At 42.4% G+C, this 25,809-nt stretch overlaps 1 protein-coding gene across 1 annotated transcript in view; it reads left to right on the forward strand.

Moving 5' to 3' along the window:
* The window catches only part of LOC139316740 (calcyclin-binding protein-like), a 51,388-nt gene that overhangs the window by 19,579 nt on the left and 6,000 nt on the right, over positions 1 to 25,809 (forward strand). The window contains exon 2 of the mRNA XM_070943592.1: positions 14,359 to 14,650. Within this exon, the coding sequence (XP_070799693.1) occupies positions 14,359 to 14,650 (292 nt within the window). The remainder of the gene's footprint in view (positions 1 to 14,358; positions 14,651 to 25,809) is intronic.

Genomic DNA, 25,809 nt, shown 5'->3' on the forward strand with positions numbered 1-25,809 from the left:
CAAAGATTACAAGAGTGCTTCTTACTCTGTATGTATACAAAACATCACATACCAGGAATAACATATTAAGATGGACTTATGCAGTGGTGGGTTTCAAATTTTTTTACTACTGGTTCTGTGGGTGTGGCTTGGTGGGCATGACAGGGGAAGGATACTGTAAAATCCCCATTCCCTTCCCATTCCAGGGGAAGGTTACTTCAAACTCCCCCCTCTTCATTTCCCCAAATAAAATATTATTCATAAGAAAAGGCAAGGAAAAATCAAGCTGCTAACAAGGAACCTGCCTGATACTCATTCCACATTCCTGCCAGCTGCATAAAGGAAACTTTGTAAGAAAAAAACAGCTACCGGTGCTTAGAGATAATAGAAAGTGGAAGCTGGAAGTTCGGCTCCATTTATAAGCAGGCAGAAAACTCATTCAAGACAGGATATTTCACAATGGAAATCGCCCAAACCTTTTTAGAAACACAAAGCCCATGTTGCACAAACCCCAAAACTTCAAAAACATAGAACCAAATAAGAATCCCTCCTCTTATCCAGTTTGTTGTTCAGCTGACCCAGAAATGAACTGCTGAATGTCACTTCACTTCTGCAAGCAAAAACCTTCCAGCAGCTGCTTCTTGGCTTGTCAATTTAAAGTGACGGTGTCTTGTTTTTTTTTTCTATTCTTTGTCAAGTGAGCCCTGATTTTTTTCCTTCTAGCCAATCATCTGGGAGTCGGGAGGCAGCAAATAGATTGGGGGCAGGGCCAGGCAGAGATGGTATTTACCGGTTCTCCTAGCTACTCAAAATTTCTACTACCAGTTGCAACCCACCGCTGGTTGACTGGCCATATCCTGGAATGCCCCCATTTTTAAAGCATGCACCCCCCCCAAAAAAAACCCCCCTCATTAGCATCAAAGGAACAATTCCAAAAATTATGTCTGCTAAGGCATCAACCCAAATCTTCAAAGTACATTCCGACTGGTTGCTGTTTCTTAATTTAATACAGATGCTTTTTCCTGGGTTTTGGTGGGTTGTTTTAGATAATTTAGTAAATATTAAAATATACTATAGTAATTAAACACTGCTGCTAGAAAAAGAGTGGTTCTTGTATTATGTAAACCAAATTACATTGTTTTTCTAAGCAGTTGTTAATCACTGAACAAAGTTTACAATTTCTGGATAATCACACAAATGCTTCTTGATTATGTGTTGTTAACAAAATAGAGACATAAAGATAAAGTAAGAGAGACTATCTTACTGAAGATCCTCTGGATATTGGATTGATCTTCGTATGACAGCATATATTGAACTCAGTGGATGGTCTGTAGAACATTTACAACCAGTGTGATTTGCAATTTTGACCTGAATTGAATCAGGTGCATTTATAATAAGTACTGCAATTTCAAAAAGCTGGAAAATAGTGAAATGTAAACTATAGTTATTCTTTTTGTACTATTATTACTATCATTTACTTTGTAACATTTCCTCAAATTTTGCTGCTCAGAGAAGCAAAAGAGAAAATTGCTTTTTATGTTTAAAAAGTTTTTTAATCTTTTCTACAACATGTTTATGATTTATTTATTCATTTATTGTTAGACATACCCCTCATGCTTGTGGCAAGCCAACCCACAGCAGATTGTAGTACAAAAATAATCAATCAATCAGAATAGAGCTGGAAGGGACCATGGAGGTGTTCTAGTCCAACCCGCTAGTCAAGCAGGAGACTCTACACCATTTCTGCTAGGTGGTTGTCCAGTGTTTTCTTAAAATCCTCCAGTGATGAAGCATCTACAACTTCTGAAGGCAAGCTGTTCCACTGGTTAATTGTCCTCACTGTTTCTCCTTATCATGGGACATGATCAGTGAAGTAAAGACAAAGATAGAGAAAGCTCGAACAGCATTCTTCAAAATGAAAAAGATCTCCTTCAGTCACAACATAAGCCTAAGACTGAAAATCAGGCTTTTTCTTTTTTTTTAATTTGATTTATATGCTGCCCTTCTCCGGAGACTCAGGGCGGCTTACAGTGCGTTAAGCAACAGCCTTCATACTTTTGTATATTTATACAAAGTCAGCTTATTGCCCCCACAAACTGGGTCCTCAATTTACCTACCTTAGAAAGGATGGAAGGCTGAGTCAACCTTGAGCCTGGCGAGATTCGATCTTACTTTAATTGCAGACAGCTGGTGTTAAGTTACAGTGCTCTGTCTGTTGAACTATCCAGGCTTGTCGGATGTTACATCTTTTTTATCCTGCTCTAGGGAGTAGAGAGTTGGTCTCTGATAGAAAACCACTTGAAGAAACTAGAAGCATTTGAAATGTGGATTTACAGATGGCTGTTACATATAAACTGGGTTAACAAAATCACAAATGAAGAGGTGATAAGCCACCTGGGAAAGCAAAGAGAAGCATCAAAGCCATTAAAAAGCGAAAGTTAGAATATTTTGGACATGTGATGCAACATCCAGAAAAATACAGCATCCTTCACTTAATCCTCCAGGGAAAGATTGAAGGCAGATGAGATCCAGGCAGAAGAAGAACATCATGGCTTCAAAACCTAAGGGACTGGTTCGGACAAAACCCAGCAGCATTTTTTCATGCAGCTGTTGACAAAAATAGGATTGCCAACATGATCGCCAACGTCCGATGACAGATATGTCACAAGAAGAAGAAGTTTCTAGCAAATGTTTTGTATGCTCTAGTTAGTAGTACAATATTACCAGAGAAGAAGCTATGCAAGATTAGGTTAACAACTCTTAATGCCTTTTTGGCAATGTTGTTACAGTGGGCTCTGGCACTTAGATCTTTAGAAATGAGTACTCCAAGGTCCTTGACAGAGTGAGGGTCATCTATAAGGTCATGTCCATCTAATTTGTATTTTATGTTTTGATTTTTTTTGCCAATGTGCAAGACAGAGCATTTGTTGGTTGAGATTTGAAGTTGCCACTTGTTAAATCAATTTGACACATAGTCAAGGTCTTTTTGTAGGGTAATTGCATTGTCAGTGGTGTTGAATAGTTTAACATCATCAGCTAAGAGAATGCAGTTTCTTGTGACATCCAATCTCATTTAAAACTGAAACCAGAGATGCAGGCTCCATTCAGAGAAAATATAGTGGTAGGAGGAGGAAATAGATTCTATTGAGTGCTACTTTACACACCATTTTCTACTTCAGACCTTTATAACTGGAAGCAACAAAATCCTAGTTATAGGGAAGACCAGAGAAAATGCACTCTCTGTTCTTACCTATTATGACATATAACCTCACTTAGGCAGATATTCAGACACAGGTGGATGTCCTTTTAACACTAGAGAGACTGGTGAGGGGGGACAATGGAGTGGCAGTTTAAAAAAAAAAAAGAGCATGAGAAGGACAACCGCTGGGAATGTCCCCTCATGGAGCCAGAATGGAATCTGGATGATGACGGGGACAATATGAAGCTACAGAATCCTCAATCTTTAGTCTTGTATGGAATCCAAAATGGAGTTCTTTAAAGTAAGAATCTTGCAAAAGTTTTTGAAATAAGGCAAAAGAAAGATGAGAGTCCTGAGGACTTTTCTTGAAAAAATATACCAGGCTTTCAGGCAATACACTGATTTAGATCCTGAAGCCTCAGACAATCAGAAAATGGTAAACATGATTTTTATAGGGCAGTCAGCAGAAGATATTAGAAGAAAGTTACAAAAAATAGAAGGAGGTCCAGGGAACGGCATTTGAGAATTTATTGAGATAGCTTATAAAGTATTTTACTAACAGAGGATAAGAAGAAAATAAGAATGAAATTCAGAAGGCTTGCCAAAATGCTATCTTCCTAGCAGACGCCCTTAGGCAGGAGAAAGGGCAGGGGTGAAATGCTCTTGGTTCAGACTGGATTGCCCGATCCAGTAGCGATGGCAGCGGGTGGTTCAGAGAACCGGTAGCAAAAATCTCTGGGCCCCCCATGCCTAGCTGAGCCGCATGATCATCAGAGGCTATATTTTTTTACTTTTAAAAGCATTTTTTCTAAAACGTCTTTGGCTGAAGAGGTTGTAGAAAAAATGCTTTTAAAAGAAAAAGAAAAAGCCTCTGATGACGCATGGCTCAGCTGGGATCGTCAGAGCCTTTTAAAAGCATTTTTTCTACAACCTCTTCGAAGAGGTTGTTTTTAAAAAATGCTTTTAAAAGGCTCTGACGATCCCAGCTGAGTTGCCTGATCATCAGAGGCTTTTTTTCTTTTAAAAGCATTTTTTTTTTGCTTTTAAAAGAAAAAAAGCCTCTGACGATCAGGCATCTCAGCTGGGATTGTCAGAGCCTTTTAAAAGCATTTTTTAAAACAACCTCTTTGGCCGAAAAGGTTATAGAAAAAATGCTTTTAAAAGTAAAAAAAAAAAGAACTCAGTGGGGACTTCCGGGTTGGCTCCGCAGCGCCATTGACGGTCTTTTTAGACCGCCGCCCCCGTGATTCCGTTGAGCCGTTCTGACAGCGTTAATCAGCTGTCAAACGGCTTGAAAATCTCCCCTTCAGGAAAAGAAGGGGAGGAGAGCAGGTGGGTGAGGGTAGAGCTCCCCGAAAACCCCTGGATTAATTCCAGGGGTTAGGAGGGCGAGAGCTCCCCATTCAGCCCACTGAAGCTCCGGATCCGGGGGAACTCTGTTTTTTTTACAGAGCTAGGCGTTGCGTCCAATTTCTGCTGTCAAACAGAAGATTAAATGATTTCAAAAAAGCAGGCGGAACAGAAGCAGGAGGACAAGCTTTTTGCAAGTATAATACTTAACTCCGGGGATACAATGTTTCTAATTGGATTTTCTGAGCTGGAAGTTAAGATGGTGTTTCTTTGTTGCGATTTTAAAACTGAAAGTTAGAAAGGAAAGTCTTCGCTAATAGACTCGTGCTCAGAGACTGGCTTTAAGTTGCTGGAATAGATTTTGAAGAGCTGTTTGGGAAAAGATTATTTCGTTTGGTGATTTATAAAGAAATTGCTGAAAGCTGCTCAAAAGGATGGCTCTGACTTTATGATTTTATGGTTGTGGGAAGAAAGAAAATCTTTTTAAAATAAAATGGCTTCTAAGAAAGGAGATCTTGAAAGTGCCGGAAGCTATTTGGAGGTGTCAGAAACGAAACAGTTGTCTGATTTACAGAGTTATAAGGATTTTGATGCAGAATTTACAGAATTTATAAAAGAAGCCATGAATAATCATACTGCAACTATAAGTAATCAAATAGCAATTCTTAAAGGGATAACAACAGAAATGACTGAGGAGACTAAAACAAGTACGGAGCATGATGACAATTCAGGAGATATTCTGATTGCAGCAGAGAGGGTGGAAGAATCTTCTCAAGAATTTTCGAGCTTATTCTCTGCTATTTTCGGAAAAATTGATAGAATCTTTCAAAATTATGACTTGGTTTGGAAAAAAGTAGTAAATGATCAGACTTTCAAAGTTTCAGAAGATGAAGGAGATTTGCCAGTGGCATTTATACATTTAATAGAAAAGAAACAACTGAACTTTTTTTCACAAACTCTTGGCAAACTTTGGTTTTACAGACGAAGGAATGAACTGATTTATATAAGCATGAAGAGGCGATTTGGGGGCTCTAAATCAGAGGAAATTTTCTCAAAAAGGGGACAATCTTTGCAGTTACATCAACCTCAAATTAAAATGAAAAACCTCCTCAAAATAGAAGTAGGAGGGATGCAGAAAGACTGGAAAAAATACAAAAAGAAAGCAAGAATGGAAGATTAACTTTTTCTTTTGGCTTTGTAGTTGTTCTACTCATGGTTAAAAATGATTATGTTTTAGGTGTTATAACTACTGAGGGGGAAAAAGTATAAAGTTAAATATTGATTTTTAAATATGATGTATTAATGGTTGATTAATCCTTTTTGGTTTTCTAGTTTATGTATTAATGGTTAATTATGTTGATGATTATCTTTCAAAATTTTAAAAGTTGGAGGGAGGAATAATGAAGGGGGGAAATTTAGAAACTTAAAAAATGTAGAAATTTAATTAGTGAATACCTAAGATTTATTTTTTGTTATGAGATTTCAAAATAAGAAAGCAAGAATGGAAGATTAACCTTTTCTTTTGGCTTTGCAGTTGTTCTACTTATGGTTAAAAATGATTATGTTTTAGGTGTTATAACCACTGAGGGGGAAAAAGTATAAAGTTAAATATTGATTTTTAAATATGATGTATTAATGGTTGATTAATCCTTTTTGGTTTTCTAGTTTATGTACTAATGGTTAATTATGTTGATGATTATCTTTCAAAATTTTAAAAGTTGGAGGGAGGAATAATGAAGGGGGGAAATTTAGAAACTTAAAAAATGTAGAAATTTAATTAGTGAATACCTAAGATTTATTTTTTGTTATGAGATTTCAAAATAAGAAAGCAAGAATGGAAGATTAACCTTTTCTTTTGGCTTTGCAGTTGTTCTACTTATGGTTAAAAATGATTATGTTTTAGGTGTTATAACCACTGAGGGGGAAAAAGTATAAAGTTAAATATTGATTTTTAAATATGATGCATTAATGGTTGATTAATCCTTTTTGGTTTTCTAGTTTATGTACTAATGGTTAATTATGTTGATGATTATCTTTTAAAAATTTTAAAAGTTGGAGGGAGGAATAATGAAGGGGGGAAATTTAGAAATTTAAAAAATGTAGAAATTTAATTAGTGAATATCTAAGGTTTATTTTTTGTTATGAGATTTCAAAATATCTGAACTTTGAGAAAAGTAGGAGGGGGAAAAATGTTTTTAGGTTTGAATGTTTAATATTTGTTAATGGTTTTAAAACTCTTAGAATTATTGGATTACATGCTACTTTGAGTCTATAAAAAGGGAGGTTGATGAAATTGTAAAAGGGGAGTTAAGGGGTCTTGGGAGTTATTAAATCTTGCAGTTAGCTAGTTTATTTTAGTTTGAATGATTGTTTATATTGTATACTTGTTTGATCAGAAAATAAAAACCTTTTATTATAAAAAAAAAAAGTTGGCCACGCCCACCCAGTCACATTACCCCCACCACCACCAAGCCACTCCCACGGACCCGGTAGTAACAAATTTTACATTTCACCACTGAGAAGGGGGAAGAAAGGTAGCACAATCCGGAAGAGGATGGCGAGGAGGGAGAGTTTAGGGAATCTGAAGTAGTATGGACATGGAAGAGAAAAGGTCCCCTTGGGACCAACCAGTGTGCTATATGCAGAAAAGAAGGATATTGGAAGAGTGGATGCCTGAAGGCTATAGCCATGAAAGCAGAAAAAGAAGAGTGAAGAGACCAGGGGCAGGGAGCTATTGCTCCCTCAATCCCCCCAACCCTTGGTGGAAGTCCAAAGTGGGGGATCTAAACATCTAAGATGTAATAGATACATGTGTCAGTAGTTCTGTCCTTAACAGACCTATTGCTGTTGGATGGGAGTCAACAGGCTCAGACTTAACCCAGACAAGACTGAGTGGCTCTGGCTATTGCCTCCTAAAGACTATGTGGACTGTCCATCCTTGGTTCTGGGGGAGGAGAAATTGTCCCCCTCAAAACGGGTTCGCAATTTGGGTGTCCTCCTAGACTCACAGCTAAGATTAGAGCAACATCTGACAGCTGTGGCTAGGGGAACCTTTGCACAGGTTCGCCTGGTGCACCAATTGCGACCCTACTTGGATCGGGAGGCTCTCCTCACGGTCACTCATGCCCTTGTCACCTCACGGTTAGATTATTGCAACACACTCTACATGAGGCTATCTTTGAAAAGTGTTCGGAGACTACAGTTGGTCCAGAACGCAGCCGCGCGAGCTGTCGTGGGTGCACCTAGGTACACCCACATTAAATCAATTCTCCACGAGCTGCACTGGCTCCCTATTGGTCTCCGGTCACAATTCAAGGTGTTGGTTATTACCTTTAAAGCCCTACATGGCTCAGGGCCAGGGTATCTTCGAGACCGCCTTCTACTGCATAACTCCCAATGACCAGTAAGATCCCACAGAGTTGGTCTCTTTCGGGTCCCATCAGCTAAACAATGCCGTCTGGTGGGCCCACGGGGGAGGGCCTTCTCTGTGGCTGCCCCAGCTCTCTGGAACCAGTTACCTCCTGAGGTCCGGACCATCCCCACCCTATTGGCCTTCCGAAAAGCGGTGAAGACCTGGTTTTTCCGGCAGGCCTGGGGCCGTTGATCTCGCTCTTGCGATCCGGCGAGATCCAGCCATGAATGGTGTGAATGAGTTTTAATGTTTTTAATGTTTTTAATTCTTAAATGTTTTTTATAATTATTTTAAATGCATTGTGAGCCACCCTGAGCCTTCGGAGAGGGGCGGCATACAAATTGAATTAATAATAATAATAATAATAATAATAATAATAATAATAATAATAATAATAATTCTTCCTCGGACTACCGATGAAATATCTTTTGTTGGGGCTTCAGGAAAGGCTATAATGTGCCTGAAACAATAAAAGCCCAAATTGCACAGCAGGAGGTTAAAAACTTAGGGTATGGCATCTCTGCAGGACAGCTGGAGACTTTTAGCCTAAAAAAGCAAGGTTTTAAGTATGTTTTGGGACTAGAATGTACCTTCACAGGATGGCCTGAGGCTTTTTCTTGCAGGACTAATAAAGAGCATAAAGTAATAAATGTCCTACTGGAAGAAATTATTCCTAGGTTTGGGCTGCCAAATAGTATTGTGACCCATATTTCATAGCTAAGGTTTGTGTGAACAGTTAAGCATCACCTGGAAGCTTTCCTCAGTCTACCACCTAGCAAGTAGTCCTATGGCAGAAAAATGTAATGATTTGCAAAAACAACAGCTAGCTACAGTAAGATATGCCAGGAGGCTCACCTCACTGGAAACTTTGCTACTCACGTTGTTAGGGCTTCACATTGCACCTCGAAAGCAAATAGGCTTGAGCCTCTTTGAGGCTCTTTGAGGCCCTCCCTAAAGGCAGAGGAGAGGTCAATCCCATTGGTGGGCGAACTGACCTTGTACCAATATGTAAGACAATTCGCTGGGGTTATGAATTTTCTTTCCCGTTATCTGCAGGAAAATCAATACCCTGGACTAGGCTATCCAGTACATTCATTCCAGCCTGCAGACTGGGTGCTTGTAAAGACATGGGGACCAACAACCACCTTGAATCAGAAGTGGAAGGCACTGTTTCAAGTGGTTCTGACCACCCATATGGCACTAAAAGTGGAAGGCCTGGCATCTTGGATATATCACTTCCAGAGTGAAGAAATACCCACAATCTGCCATTCCTGATTCTTGGAGTATGCAGCCTATGACTTCCTCAGTAGAACAACTGGGACTTACAGTCAGGTCCAGAAATATTGGGACATCGACACAATTCTAACATCTTTGGCTCTATACACCATCACAATGGAGTTGGAATGAAACAAACACAATGTGCGTTAACTGCAGACTGTCAGCTTTAATTTGAGGGTATGTACATCCAACTCAGGTGAAAGGTGTAGGACTTACAGCAGTTTGCATATGTGCCTCCCACTTGTTAAGGGACCAAAGGTAATGGGACAGAATAATAATCATAAATCAAACTTTCCCTTCTTAATACTTGGTTGCAAATCCTTTGCAGTCAATCACAGCCTGAAGTCTGGAACGTATAGACATCACCAGACGCTGGGTTTCATCCCTGGTGATGCTCTGCCAGGCCTCTACTGCAACAGTCTCCAGTTCCTGCTTGTTCTTGGGGCATTCTCCCTTCAGTTTTGTCTTCAGCAAGTGAAATGCATGCTCAATGGGATTCAGGTCAGGTGATTGACTTGGCCATTGCATAACATTCCACTTCTGTCCCTTCAAAAACTCTTTGGTTGCTTTTGCAGTATGCTTTGGGTCATTGTCCATCTGCACTGTGAAGCGCCGTCCAATGAGTTCTGCAGCATTTGGCTGAATGTGAGCAGATAATATTGCCTGAAACACTTCAGAATTCATCCTGCTGCTTTTGTCAGCAGTCACATCATCAATAAATACAAGAGAACCAGTTCCATTGGCAGCCATACATGCCCACGCCATGACACCACCACCACCATGCTTCACTGATGAGGTGGTATGCTTAGGATCATGAGCAGTTCCTTTCCTTCTCCATACTCTTCTCTTCCCATCACTCTGGTACAAGTTGATCTTGGTCTCATCTGTCCATAGGATCTTGTTCCAGAACTGTGAAGGCTTTGTTAGATGTTGTTTGGCATCTATTTATTTATTTATTTATTATATTTCTATACCGCCTTTCTCCCGTAGGACTCAAGGCGGTGTACAGTCAAGAAAAATATAGACACACAAACATCATAAAATTGCTAATTAAAATTGTTACTTAGTTTGGTCAATTAAATAAAACCCAGAATTAGATAACATTTAAAAAATCATTTGCATGTTTGTATGTTTAGCCCTGCCTGTTGGAACATCAGGGTCTTGAGGGCACGGAGGAAAGCACGGAGATCAGGGATATTCCGTATCTCCGGGGGCAGTTCATTCCAAAGGGTTGGAGCCCCCACAGAGAAGGCCCTCCCCCTGGGAGTCGCCAGTCGACATAATTTGACTGACGGTACCCTGAGTAGTCCCTCCCTGTGAGAACGAACTGGTCGGTGGGAGGCTATTGGTGGCAAAAGACGGTCTCGTAGGTACCCAGGTCCTAAGCCATGGAGCGCTTTAAAGGTGATAACTAACACCTTGAATCGCACCCGGAAGACCACCGGGAGCCAGTGCAGCTCGCGTAGGAGAGGTGTTACATGGGCGTAATGAGCTGCGCCCATAATCACCCGCGCGGCTACGTTCTGGACCAGTTGGAGCCTCCGGGTGCTTTTCAAGGGGAGCCCCATGTAGAGAGTATTACAGTAGTCCATACGGGAGGTAACTAGGGCATGAGTGACCGTGCGCAAGGCGTCCCGATCCAGAAAGGGACGCAACTGGCGGATCAGGCGAACCTGATAAAAGGCACCCCTGGCCACGGCCGTCAAATGATCTTCTAAAGATAACCGTGAATCCAGGAGGACACCCAAGTTGCGGGCCCTCTCTGTGGGGAGCAAGATCTCATCCCCTATTGTCAGTGATGGTACCAGCTGACTATACCGGGATGCCGGAAGCCACAGCCACTCGGTCTTGGAGGGGTTGAGTCTGAGCTTGTTTCTCCCCATCCAGATCCGCACGGCCTCCAGGCAACGGGACATCACAGCAAGGGCATCATTGGGGTGGTCTGGGGTGGAGATGTATAGCTGTGTGTCATCAGCATACTGATGAACACTCACCCCAAAACCACGGATGATCTCACCTAGCGGTTTTACATAAATGTTGAACAGAAGGGGTGAGAGGACTGACCCTTGCGGCACCCCACAAATAAGGTGCCTCGAGGTCGAGCTCTGCCCCCCTGCCAACACAAACTGCGAACGGTCAGAGAGGAAGGAGGAGAACCACCGAAGAACAATGCCCCCTATTCCTAACCCCTCCAGCCGGTGCAGTAAGATACCATGGTCGATGGTATCAAAAGCCGCTGAGAGATCTAATAGGACCAGGATAGAGGAGCAACCTCTGTCCCGAGCCCTCCAGAGATCATCCACCAATGCGACCAATGCCGTTTCTGTGCTGTATCGTGACCTGAAGCCCGACTGGAACGGATCCAGATAGACAACTTCATCCAGGTATCGGGGTAGTTGTCGCGCCACCACACTCTCAACAACCTTCGCAACAAAGCGAAGATTGGAGACTGGACGATAATTTGATAATATAGCCGGGTCCAGGGAAGGCTTCTTGAGGAGGGGCTTCACAACCGCCTCTTTCAAGGCGGCGGGAAAGACACCCTCACTCAGGGAAGCATTTATAATCCCCTGGAGCCAGCCTCGTGTAACCTCCCGGGAGGCCAGTACCAACCAGGAGGGACACGGGTCCAATAAACATGTGGCAGCGTTAAGCTTGCCTAGAATCCTGTCCACGTCCTCAGGAGCCACAGAGTCAAACTCTTCCCAGATAACGCTCTCAAGACCTGCCCCCGTCTCCTCCCCTGGATCTACCCAATCGGAGTCCAGGCCTTCCCGAATCTGAGCGACTTTATCATGCAGGAATTGTACAAAATCCTCAGCTCGACCCTTTAAGGGATCTTCCCGTACCCCCACCTGAAGTAGGGAGCAGGTCACCCTAAACAGCGCAGCTGGGCGGTTCTCTGCAGATGCAATAAGAGCAGAGAAGTAGCTAGACTTCGCCGCTCTTATCGCCACTAGGTAGATCTTAATATAAGATCTCACCTGTGTTCGGTCAGATTCAGATCGGCTTGTCCTCCAATCACTCTCCAGGCGTCTTTTCCGACGCTTCATCTCTCTCAGCTCCTCGGAAAACCAAGGAGCTAGACGAGATCAGCATCGGGTCAGAGGCCGCAAAGGCACGACGCGGTCCAAGGCCCCAGTAGCCGCCCTGTCCCAGGCGACCACCAGGTCCTCAGTCGAGTCGTGAGCCAGAGTCTCAGGAAATGGCCCAAGCTCCATCAGGAACCTTTCGGGGTCCATCAGGCACCTGGGACGGAACCATTTGGTTGGTTCCGTCTCCCTGCGGTGGGTGGAAGTGACTTGAAAGTCCATGTGAAGGAGAGAATGATCAGACCATGACAAGGGCTTGATGTCTATATCCCCTATTCTTAGATCATTCAGCCACTGATCAGAGATAAAAATCAAGTCCAGAGTGTGATTCCCCAAGTGGGTGGGGCCTTGAACTACCTGGGTCAGGCCCATGGCCGTCATGGAAGCCATGAACTCCCGAGCCGTCTCCGACATCTCACCAGCAGATGGCAGGTTAAAATCCCCCATAACAATAAGTCTGGGGGTTTCCACCGCCACCCCGGCTATAATGTCGAGCAGCTCAGGCAGGACCGCTGTTACGTGGCAGGGAGCCAGGTACGCAATCAGTAGGCCCATCTGAATCCCCTGACCCCACTTCACAAGGAGGGACTCACATCCGGCTATCTGAGGAACAGTGGCCTCCCTCGGGCAAAGACTTTCTCTAAAGATTGCTGCCACTCCCCCACCCCTTCCCTGAGCCCTTGGCTGATGGAATGCACGGAAACCTGGCGGGCACATTTCCACAAGGGGAACTCCTCCCTCCTGGCCTAACCAGGTCTCTGTAATCCCTGCCAGGTCAGCACCCCCCTCTGAAATAAGATCATGAATGAGGGGGGCTTTATTTACCACTGACCTGGCATTACATAACATCAGCCGTAGACCCAGGGTCTGAGACTCTGAACAACCCGGGAAACGAGCAGTGCTTTGGGGGTCGGAGTGGGCAATCGCTCGTAAACATCGAGTGCGCACTCCCGAAACATAATATGGCCCCCTGCAGCCGTCATATCTGCCCCTCCCACTTACTATACTAATGCCCATTGCTTCATCCCCCTGCATCCTTGTCAGATTTCTGTCCCCATCCTCCCCACCATGATTATCAGACCCATTACCCCTTTCAGTGGATTTATGGATCCCCCCAGATCCATTCCCACAATCCCTCCCAGAACCCCTTAAAATAGAACTTAAAGATTTATCTAAAAACCCCCAAAGCCATCGGTTTTTTGCAAACCACCTCTCAGGGTTCCAAAACCCGTCCTCAAGGGCGGCCCTTGACAACTGAGAGGGCCAGACATGCGAGAGGGGGGAATCTCGCAGTGCAAGGAGCTCCGCAGTTGAATACATCAAAGATAGGAGCGAGTTGAAGGAGATGAAGGATCATTTTCTTCTAAGAGTGTTAGAGATGGTTAAGACAGGTAATTTAAAATAAGGGAGGAAATAGATGTAAAAGGGAGACCAGTAAGTTACAAATGTCAATACATCGGAACATCATCGCCCTCTCACGACGATGGGAAGTCTTGTGGTTGTAGTAAGTCCATCCAAAGGAGGTGGGGGTAGAGGTCTCAAAAGGTCGTCCTCTCACAGCGACCAAACCATTTGAAACAAACAAAGAGAAGGTGGTCTATCTCCCCATAATCCAAGACTCTCGATGTCTGTATCTCCTCCAGTCCTGATACCAGCGATGGCCGAGGATTAGATCAAAAAAGTAAGGCAGAGCCACTGGACAAAGTATTTAGGGTTAAATAATCAGGGTAATCTTGGGGGAACAGGTGGTAAATAAAGCTGCAGATCGATCTAAGATTGCAAGTTAACGCTGAGTGGTCGTAATAGATCTAGATCTGATAAAGGAGAGAGGGACAGTTGTGGGGGAGAGTAAGTCATCATCTCCAGTTTGTAATCCTCAGTCCCTATCCATCACCTTGCTCAGGCTACTTAGTTCAATTAGTTTAATAAGTCCTCAGAGTTTCAAGAAAGAGGAGTGCAACAGATCCCTAGAGGTTGAAGGGATCCTAACATTTATAGCCTTTGCAGCATTGCCCTCTCCTCTATTAACAACAAGGGCTTCCTTGCAGCCTCCTGGTGTTGCCGTCGCCGTCGCTGTCATTAGCGCCATTCCCCTCGCCATTGTAACCCCCCTTGCCATAGACATCATCGCCGCCATGTTGCTACAAGCAGTGCCTATTAGCCCAGGCATCATTATCAACACCCTATCTGGAGTCGCTGTTGCCACCGTCTCGCCAACCATTTCACCAGCTATATTAGACTCAGTGGTTGACCCGGTCATGGCAGCCAGCCATGTTGACATCCTCCCCACCGCCCTCAGTCTTTTTACTGACAAACAGCTGATCTTCGGGCTCGGCTCGGGTTTTATCCTTGGGCTCCATCCACAGCTCTATTGAGCCGAAAATACCTCAGCTTGCTGGGAGGGGGGTCTGTGGATGGTTAATTGACCCCCACACTCTTGAAAATGTCAAAACATCTCCCTCCTAGCCTCGGAGTTTCAGCTCTGAGCTGCCATTTTGTTTTGCAACTGTCAACGGAATCAATCAAAACTCTAATCTGGCCTTCCTGTTTTTGAAACTCACCAATGGTTTACATCTTGTGGTGAACCCTCTGTATTTATTCTGGTGAAGTCTTCTCTTGATTGTTGACTTTGACACACATACACCTTGTTGCAATATTTTCAGGATCAGACTCAATAAAGATAATAGAAGTTAGAGATTTAAATATATTTTTCTTTAATCATAATAGGCATTCTATATTCGCTGAATATTCAAGATAGAAGCAAGTAAAATGGGGAGGATGGCTCCTTATATATACAAGGGGTGGAGCCAGGAATGGGAGTGGTAAATTATGAATACATTAAAGTCCAAAGAATAAGTTAACCCCTGATGTTCCATATATACATTATTTACACATTAGAGAATAAGGCATTTACATCTGACAAATCCCCCTCTAAATGCCGGTTCGTTATACAACACCAGTTACATTCAGATTCAGGACAATATAATACATATAATTTAGAAGTTAAATATTTGTGTTGTTTAGAAGGTAAGGGTTTTGTTAATATGTCAGCTAATTGTTCAGAAGTATCACAATGTATTGCTTTGATGAATCCGTCTTGAGATAGTTGTCTCACGTGCTTAAATTTTATATCAATATGCCTGGACCTTTGTCCAATTGCATCGGATCTAGATATTTCAATGGCCGCTTTATTGTCTTCATGCATAATAAATGGTAAAGTAGGTTTCTTCCAAACATCTGTGATCAAATCATTGAACCATACAAGGTTATTTGCAGCTTTAGACAAGCAAACATATTCCGCTTCTGTGGTAGAAGTGGCTACCAGTTCTTGTTTACCAGTATACCAGTAAACTGGACAATCGTTCAATAGAAAAACATAACCAGAGGTACTCTTTCTGCATGATGTATCACCAGCCCAATCTGCATCAGCATAACAAGTAATTTTTGGTTCTTTGTCATTATTGGGTTCCAATATTAAACAAAAATCTAATGTACTTTTCAGATATCTTAAAATTCTTTTGACAGCTTCCCAATGATACAAGGTTGGTCTGCTAACATATCTTGACAATAAATTGAGAGGTAATGCAATATCTGGCCTAGTCCAATTAGATATATAAAGGAGTGAACCTATAACTGATCTGTAAAATGTGTTGTCTTTAAACTCAGGGGAAGATTCATCAATGTTTCTGAGAAAATCAGTTTGCATAGGTGTGTCACATGTTTTGGCATTATTTAAGTTACATTTGTTTAGGAGTTCAATGATTTTATCTTTCTGAGTAAGTTTGAATCCCCTTTTTGTTTTGTTAATTTGTACACCAAGGTATTTGTTCACTCTACCTAGTGATTTTAATGAGAAGTGTTCGTTTAACTTATTTACAAAGATTTCCCTGCTCTCTTTATGCTTTCCAATATATAAAATATCATCAACATAAATTAATACAAATTCAATATGATCATTACTCTTTTTTACAAAGAAACAGTTATCAGCAGTGGTGGCGTTGAAATCCATGGTCTTAAGTACTTTTACCAAACAATCGTACCATCTTTTGCCAGATTGCTTCAATCCGTACAGACTCTTATTTAATAACCAAATTTCGTTCTTATTAGTGTATTGACTGTGTGGTGCTCTTACATATATTTCCTTATCTAATTTTGCGTGTAAGTATGCAGTCTGTATGTCATATTGAAACACGTCCAGATTGAGTGCAGATGCTACTACAAGAGCTGTTTTGACACTCTCTGTTCTCACTGTTGGTGAATATGTGTCAGTATAGTCTTCTGGATATTTTTGTGCATAACCTTGTGCAACTAGTCTGGCCTTGTATAAGGTATTACCTCCTTCTAAATTCTTAATTTTATAAATCCACCTGGTACCTATAATTGTTTTATCCTTAGGTGCGATCGCAGGTGTGAATACATTTAATCCTTGTAAACTTTCCATCTCTTTTTCCATAGCTAGTTCCCATTTTTCTCTTTCTTCACGGGGAAGTTTCAATACTTCCTCATATGTATTAGGTGTTATTTGTTCTTCATCCATATGCATTATGTAATCTTTGTATTTATTTGGTATTTGGTTTCTATTGTTTCTAATATTTCTTTCAGGTTTGCTATGGTTGTCATGCAAATATCTAGCTTCCTTTTTTGTTAATGTGTCTGTCTTTATTTTATGCTGACTATTTGTCCAAGTTTTGGTTTTGTTCTTACTTTTGTTAATACTTTGATTTTCTGTTGTTCCTTCCTCGCAAGATATATTATCTTTGCTTTTATTAGGAAATATTTCATTAAGGTGCAATTTAGACCAATTGGCCTGCTCATGGAACACAGCTGTTCTGGATACTATAAATTTGTTATTATTATCAATGAATCTGTACCCTTTGGTTCCAGTTTCGTATCCCATGAATCTTAATCTCCTGGATACGTTTTCTCCCTTTCTCCTCAATTGTTTAGGTATGTGTACGTCTGCAGTAACTCCAAATATGTGCATGTGTGCTAATTTGGGTTTTCTATTGTACATCACCTCATATGGTGTCTTATTCACAATACTGGACCATGTCCTATTTTGAGTGTAATTTGAATAATGTAAGGCTTCTGACCAAAATTGTTTGCCTAAACCAGCATCCTCTAATGTGCATCTAATCATGGTTTGTAGTGTGGAATTCTTTCTCTCTGCAATCCCATTTTGAAATGCAGAAAATGGATTGGACGTGAAATGTAGCATCCCTCTATCCTTTAACCATTGGGAGAATTCTTTAGACATGAATTCACATCCCCTATCTGTCATAATTTGTTTTATTTTGATATTATGTTGTGTTTCTATGCGTTTGTAGAATTCCTTAAATTTCTGAAAGGTTTCATCCTTGTGCTTTAATGTGTAAACAAAACCATAGCGACTGTAATCATCCACTATTGTTAGGAAGTAACGTTTTCTATAGGTAATTGATGGAGTTAATGGACCAACTAAGTCCATATGTACCAAATCAAAAATATTGTTGGTTGATCTGTTAGATTTTTTTGGTCTGGGACTGGTTTTTAGTTTGGTGGATTTACATACTGAGCATTCCAAATAATTTTCACAATTTTTTATTTTGACACCTTCTGCGTGTTCAGTCATTTTTTGTACTACAGGAAAGCTTGCATGTCCTAACTTCCTATGTAAGATGTGAGCACACTCATCATGAATTGGTTTACCTATTTTTGGTTTCTTCTCATTGTGTGCATTTTTGTTATCATGAGTTATTTTACATTCATCATTGTCACTGTTACTGACATTTTCATCATCTGCTTCAATACAATCTTCCATATTTGAATCAATGTTATGTAACCATCTTTCTTTGGTTATCAGATAGGGTAGACCCCCTTTTATCATCACAGTGCCTACATTTGTTTTGTTCTTTTCTATAGTTGCTTTCCCCTTTGAGAAAACTATATTGATGTCAGATTCTCTGCTTAGTTTTATAGCACTCAGTATGTTGTGAGGTATTTCTGGGATTAATAATACCCCCTCTATTTTCCCTAAACCAGGCAAGGTCACATTTCCTCTGCCTAATACTTGAACCTTTTCTTGATTAGCTACCTTTATCACAAACTTATCTTCTGTAAATGAAGATAATATACTTTTGTTGTTAGTGGTGTGATTTGTTGCACCAGAATCAATAAGCCAATTATTGTTCTCATCTTGTTGTGTTCTGATGCTGTCTTGTTTATTTAGCCCATTTAGTGACCCAGATTTTCTCTCTTTTGAATTTTCTCTACCCCCTCTACTTTCTCTGTAATTTGGTGGACTTCTATATTTGTGTCTATCTGTGGAAGATTGTCTGTAATTGTATTTGCTCCTATATTCTGGCCTATGTCTCTCCCTTGGGACTTTGGGACAGTCTCTTCTACTGTGTTCCCTGGATCCACAATTGTGGCATCTAAAGGCCTCATTATATTTATCTTGAAAGACTACTTTCCTAAAGGATTTGTGTTCTGTTTGGTTACTGGAACGATTTTTTCTTGAATTGTCTTCTGCTATCAATTTGTTAGATAGACTTTCTATTGATAAATATCCCAAATTAATGGTATCTAAGTGTGACATAAAGCTATCCCATGATGGATCAAGTGAATTGATAATAACACTTTTCATTGTTTGATCTGAAATCACTTCCCCCCTCAATTGCAGCTCAGCTCTTATTTTGTTTAGATTTATCAAATGCTCACTTATAGAAACCCCTGGTTTCACTCTAGAAGAAAAGAAATCCTTAGACATTCTTGTGGTTGTGGCTACGCTATCGCTGTGAAATAGATTAAACATGCATTGAATTATTTCTGATACAGTTAGGTTTGGTTTGATGCTATGATACATTGCAGGAGACACGCTAGAAATTATTATGAAAAATGCTCTATGATGTAAACAATCTATTTTTAAAGTCCAAGGTCTTCTTGGAGGACTAGTTATAAAGAATAGTAAATTTTCTTTCATAAAAATAACCTGAAGCTGTTGGTACCACTCTTGTAAATTAATGCCATCAACTCTAAGTTTTGGGAAGTCACTGGGTAAATTCCCCACATTATTTTGTCCATTACTTACAACCTGAGGCAGTCCGTGGTCTCTCAAGTGCAGGAAATTACAGAACGGCATTGGGATGCTTGTAACGAGTCTGCGCGGTTCTCTGGCCAGTTCAAGTCTTTCGGGGCTGTCTACGTAGTTTTGCACATGCGCGTTGCTCATTTCTTCTTTGGCGCCGTTGTGGAAGGTTCTCTCCATTTCAGCTCTCTCGATCCGCTCCTCTTCAGATGAGTCGGTCTCTGGCTCGGTTTTTGGGGCTTTGGTGATGGCGACGGTTCTTCTCTTTCTCTTGTGTGCGCTGGCACTCGATTCTGTCTGCGGTGTAGGACGGAATCGGCATGGCTCTCTGGGCTCGGGTGTCGTCGTTTTCGAAGTCAGAATGGGAGCGTGCAGGTCTTGAGTTGTCGGTTTGATTTCTTGCTTCTTTGTTGATGTCTTGGAAATTTTCAATCTTGGCCCAAAAGCAGCAAAAAGCGTTTTCATTGCTGACTTTACTTGAGACTTTGTTAAATCGTCTTCACTTTCTGATTTTGGTTCATCTGAAGAGTTTGAGACTTCTTTTTCACTTTCTTCGTCTGATAGCGTTTTTCGCGCCAGAAATTTTGAACTGAGCGTTTTGATTGGCTCTGCTTCACTCTCTTTTGAAGTTCGTTGAAACCAAGATGGCTGCCATTCAAAATTTCGCGCGATGTCACATCTTTTCTTTTTTACAACTATTTTCTCAGTAGTCATTTCACTCACAGTTTTTTGATCTTTGGGTTTTTCTTTAATGACGTTTTTCTCTCTCGCTGCTCCGCTGTTTCTCAGCATCTCCTGGAGGTCCGCGATGAGGCTCTCATCATTCTTTTGGCTTTTTAGTATTTTTAATATCTCTGACCTGAGTTCGTTATTTTCTATCTCGATTTCTTCCTGGTCGTTATTTTCACTCATCAGTTCTTCTTCTTCAGTGGTGTATTCTTCGGATTCTCTCGAAATCGCATTAGTGGATTCGTTGATCGTCTCTTGATCAGTTTCTATTTCTTTGCTGTAGGCCCTGGTGTTGGGCCTATCTTTCTTGGACATTTTTAATTACTTATTGAGTCAATTAACCATCCTCTGCTACCAGCTTGTTGCAATATTTTCAGGATCAGACTCAATAAAGATAATAGAAGTTAGAGATTTAAATATATTTTTCTTTAATCATAATAGGCATTCTATATTCGCTGAATATTCAAGATAGAAGCAAGTAAAATGGGGAGGATGGCTCCTTATATATACAAGGGGTGGAGCCAGGAATGGGAGTGGTAAATTATGAATACATTAAAGTCCAAAGAATAAGTTAACCCCTGATGTTCCATATATACATTATTTACACATTAGAGAATAAGGCATTTACATCTGACACACCTACCTCCTGGAGAGTGTTCTTGATCTGGCCAACTTTTGTGAAGGGTGTTTTCTTCACCAGGGAAAGAATTCTTTGGTCATCCACCACACTTGTTTTCCGTGGTCTCCCAGGTCTTTTGGTGTTGCTGAGCTCACCGGTGCATTCCTTCTTTTTGAGAATGTTTCAAACAATTGTTTTGGCCACGCCTAATATTCTTGCTATCTCTCTGATGGGTTTGTTTTGTTTCTTCAGCTTAATGATGGCTTGCTTCACTGATAGTGACAGCTCTTTGGATCTCCTCTTGAGAGTTGACAGCAACAGATTCCAAATGCAAATAGCACACTTGAAATGAACTCTGGGCCTTTTATCTGCACATTGTAATTGGGGTAATGAGGGAATATCACACACCTGGCCATGGAACAGCTGAGAAGCCAATTGTCCCATTACTTTTGGTCCCTTAACAAGTGGGAGGCACATATACAAACTGCTGTAAGTCCTACACCGTTCACCTGAGTTGGATGTACATACCCTCAAATTAAAGCTGACAGTCTGCAGTTAATGCACATTGTGTTTGTTTCATTCCAACTCCATTGTGGTGGTGTATAGAGCCAAAGATGTTAGAATTGTGTCAATGTACCAATATTTCTGGACCTGACTGTAAGTTATTGTTCTGGAAACAAAAGCCTCCTGAACCATAGTTGTGTGAGAGGAGAATTACCATCTCCCATAGGTGTTCTCTCAATTAGAAAAATTCCCCAAAAGGTATTTGTACACTAGAATTAGGAGAGTTATCCAATTATTACCACTAGATGATTGGTGTGTGTGTGTGTGTGTGTGTGTGTGTGTGTGTGTGTGTGTGTGTGAAGGCTAAGATATTAAGACAAATAGACTTAACAACTGTCAGGATGAGACCATATTAAGGCAGGACGTATAGTGAAATTTGGTTATAAGAGTGAAATAATACGGGGTCAGCCTAGAGGATCTCTGAAGGACCCCTGTGACTTGAGAAAGTTTCAGAGTTCAAAAAGTTAAACCGCAGAATTAACATACTTTCTACAGTTGGATAGTTCAAGAAGTCAAACCGCAGAGGTACTATGTTAAAATTTTATTTATTTTATTTATTTATTTTATTAAATTTCTATACCGCCCTTCTCCCAAAGGACTCAGGGCGGTGAACAGCCACGAGATAAAACACATAAATACAAAAAATTTAAAATGAATTAAAAACGAATTAAATAATTTGGCTGAATTTAAAATACCCCATAATTTAAAACAAATTAAAATTTACATTTAAAAAAATTAAAAAATTTACATTTAAAAAGGGGAGAAGATTTAGGCCAGGCCAGCTTGATGGAATAGGAAAGTCTTAAGCGCGCGAAGGAAGGTGCGCAGATCCGGGATCCTCCATATCTCCGGGGGGAGCTCGTTCCAGATAATAGGTGCCCCCACAGAGAAGGCTCACCCCCTAGGGGCCACCAGTCGACATTGTTTGGCCGACGGCACCCGGAGGAGCCCCTCTCTATGGGACCGTACTGGCCAATGGGAGGCTATTGGTGGTAGCAGGCGGTCCCGTAGATAACCAGGTCCTAAGCCATGGAGCGCTTTAAAGGTGATAACCAGAACCTTGAAGCGCACTCAGAAGACCACTGGGAGCCAGTGCAGCTCGCGCAGGAGAGGTGTTACATGGGAACTCCACGTTGCTCCCATAACCACCCGTGCAGCCGCACTCTGCGCCAGTTGGAGCCTCCGAGTGCACCTCAAGGGGAGCCCCATGTAGAGAGCGTTACAATAGTCCAGACGAGAGGTGACGAGGGCGTGAGTGACTGTGTGTAGAGAGTCCCAATCTAGAAAGGGATGCAACTGGCGGATCAGGCGAACCTGATGAAAAATCCTCATGGTCACGGCTGTCAAGTGCTCTTCTAAGGACAGCCATGAATCCAGGAGGACGCCCAAGTTGCGAGCCCTTTCCGTGGGGGCCAATGATTCGCCCCCAATAGTCAGCGATGGCACCAGCTGACTATATTGAGACGTCGGAAACCACAGCCACTCGGTCTTGGATGGGTTGAGCCTGAGCCTGTTTCTCCCCATCCAGATCCGTACGGCCTCCAGGCACCGGGACATCACTTCAAGGGCATCGTTGGGGTGGTCCAGGGTGGAGATGTACAGCTGGGTGTCATCAGTGTACTGATGGTACTTCACCCCGAAACCACAGATGATCTCGCCCAGCGGCTTTACATAAATGTTGAACAAAAAGGGCGAGAGGACCGACCCCTGCGGCACCCCACATATGAGGGGCCTCGGGGTTGACCTCTGCCCCCCTGTCAACACAGACTGCGACCGGTCTGAGAGAAAGGAGGAGAACCACCGTAATACAGTGCCTCCCACCCCCAACTCTTCCAACCGGTGCAGCATGATACCATGGTCGATGGTATCAAAAGCCACTGAGAGATCTAACAGGACCAGGACAGAGGAGCAACCCCTGTCCCGAGCCCTCCAGAGATCATCAACCAACGCGACCAATGCTGTTTCCATGCTGTACCCAGGCCTGAAACCCGACTGGAACAGATCTAGATACGACATTTCATCCAGGTACTGGGGAAGCTGTCGCGCAACCACACTCTCAACCTTCGCAACAAAGCGAAGGTTGGAGACTGGATGATAATTAGCCAATACTGCCAGGTTCAGGGAGGGCTTCTTGAGGAAAGGCCTCACCACCACCTCCTTCAAGGCGGCGGGGAAGGCACCCTCACCCAATGAAGCATTTATAATCCCCTGGAGCCAGCCTCGTGTCACCTCCCGGGAAGCCAGCACTAACCAGGAGGGACACGGGTCCAACAAACATGTGGTCACGTTCAATCTACCCAGAATCCTGTCCACGTCATCTGGGGTCACAGGATCAAACTCATCCCAGATAACATTCTCAAGACCTGCCTCCGTCACCCTCGCTGGACCTACCCAGTCGGAGTCCAGACCTTCCCTAATCTGAGTGATTTTGTCATGCAGATATTGAACAAAATCCTCGGCTCTTCCCTCCAAGGGGTCCTCCCGCACTTCCTGGTGGAGCAGGGAGCGGGTCACCCTAAACAAGGCAGCCGGGCAATTATCTGATGATGCAATAAGAGCAGCAAAATGGGTACATTTTGCTGCTTTTATCGCCAGTAGGTAATTCTTCATGTGAGATCTTACCAGTGTCCGGTCCGATTCAGAAAGACTAGCCCTCCAACTACTCTCTAGGCGTCTTTTCCAGCGCTTCATCTCCCTCAGCTCCTCGGTGAACCAAGGAGCCAGGTGAGATTGGCGCCGAGTCAGAGGCCACAAAGGCACGACTCGGTCCAGAGCTCCAGCGGCCGCCCTATCCCAGGCGGCCACTAGGTCTCCAGTCGAGGCGTGAGCAAGATCCTCAGGGATTGGCCCAAGCTCCATCTGGAACCTATTAGGTTCCATCAGGCGCCTGGGGCGGTACCATCTTACTGGTTCCGCCTCCCTGCGGCGGGGTACCGTGGTTCGAAGGTCAAGGCGAAGGAGAGAGTGATCCGACCATGACAAGGGCTCGGTGACTATGTCCCCTATCTCAAGATCATTCAACCACTGTCCAGAGATGAAAACTAAGTCCAGTGTGTTTCCCCCATGTGCGTAGGGCCATGAATTAGCTGGGTCAGGTCCATGGCTGTCATGGAAGCCATGAACTCCCGAGCCACCTCAGACACCTCACCCATGGACAGCAGGTTAAAATCCCCCATGACCATAAGTCTGGGAGTATCAACCGCCACCGCGGCGATAACATTGAATAGCTCAGGCAGGGCTGCAGCCACGTGGCAGGGAGCCAGGTATGTGATCAGCAAATCCATCTGGACTCCATGGCCCCACTTCACAAGGAGGGACTCACAACCGGCCGTCTTAGGAACAGTGGTCTCCCTCGGCCTAAGGCCTTCTCTAATAATAACCGCTACTCCCCCACCCCTCCCTTGTGGCCTCGGCTGATGGAATGCGTGGAAGCCTGGTGGGCACATTTCTACCAGAGGGACTGTTTTTTGTTCTATAAAGATACGTGTCTTAAAGAAGGACTTTGTTCAGGATGTAAAACAGAATGCATGTCTGAACCTTTTGGCCAAAATAAAAAAGCTATTTCTGATCTCGAAATTCATCTCCGTTGTTTTTCTGCAACAATATGATTTGTTATGTAATTGTGCTTCTCCCACCCACCTATATTATACCCACTTTATCTGAAAGAAAGATTAGAAACCATAGGGACATTGAACAATCCAGAAAGTACCTGAAGAACTACCAACCCCTTACTTTGTTCAGTTGGCTCTGGTTCCTCAATAATGCCATGTATCATATAGAAGCAGTGGAGGAAATCCTAGCTAATGAGACTGGAGAGTTTTTTTTATTGCTGCAGCAAAAGGACAAGAAGCCATTCAGAAAATGACAGTTCAGAATAGAATGGCTTTAGATATTGTATTGGCATCCTAAGGAATTATGTGTGCACTACTTGGACAACAATGCTGTGTGCATATTCAGGACAAATCAAAGGAATTCCACAGCTGAATTACACACATCACAAAGATAGCTGCAACACCCCACCCCACCCACCATGGACGAATGAAAAGGCTGGTGGCATTGACTGACAGGATGGCTGCCTGATTTCAACTGGTTTAAAAACCTAATAATGACCCTGACAGGCATAGTCATTGTTCTTTTAATCACCTGTTGTGCATTACAATGCCTTCTGCTTTGCCTTTCCACCTGTAAGCAAACTATGGAGTCTCCCAGAACACAGGGATATTGATGTTGGGTGAATCTTGGAAAATTAAATCATTTTCAGATTCAAAGGGGGGAAATGATGGGCTGTCTGCTAAAATAAAGCCAGGTCATGGCACACACTTGAAAGTAAACCAGGAAGACTGTAATTGTGGAGTCTGTCTGGCAAGAATAAAGAATGCTTAACTACAAGAAACATGCATGTGTAAATCTTGTAATAATTTTGGGTAGTTAGAAAGCTGATAAAAGTAACAAGAGTTAGATAACTTGCAGACATCAGCTAAAAGCTGATGGAAAAGAGGTGGCCTGCAGTAAATAAAATGT

The sequence above is a fragment of the Pituophis catenifer genome, unplaced genomic scaffold (genome assembly GCF_029215685.1).
Source record: "Pituophis catenifer annectens isolate HBS135680 unplaced genomic scaffold, rPitCat1.0.hap2 SCAF_4, whole genome shotgun sequence".
Classification (NCBI taxonomy): Eukaryota; Metazoa; Chordata; class Lepidosauria; order Squamata; family Colubridae; genus Pituophis; species Pituophis catenifer.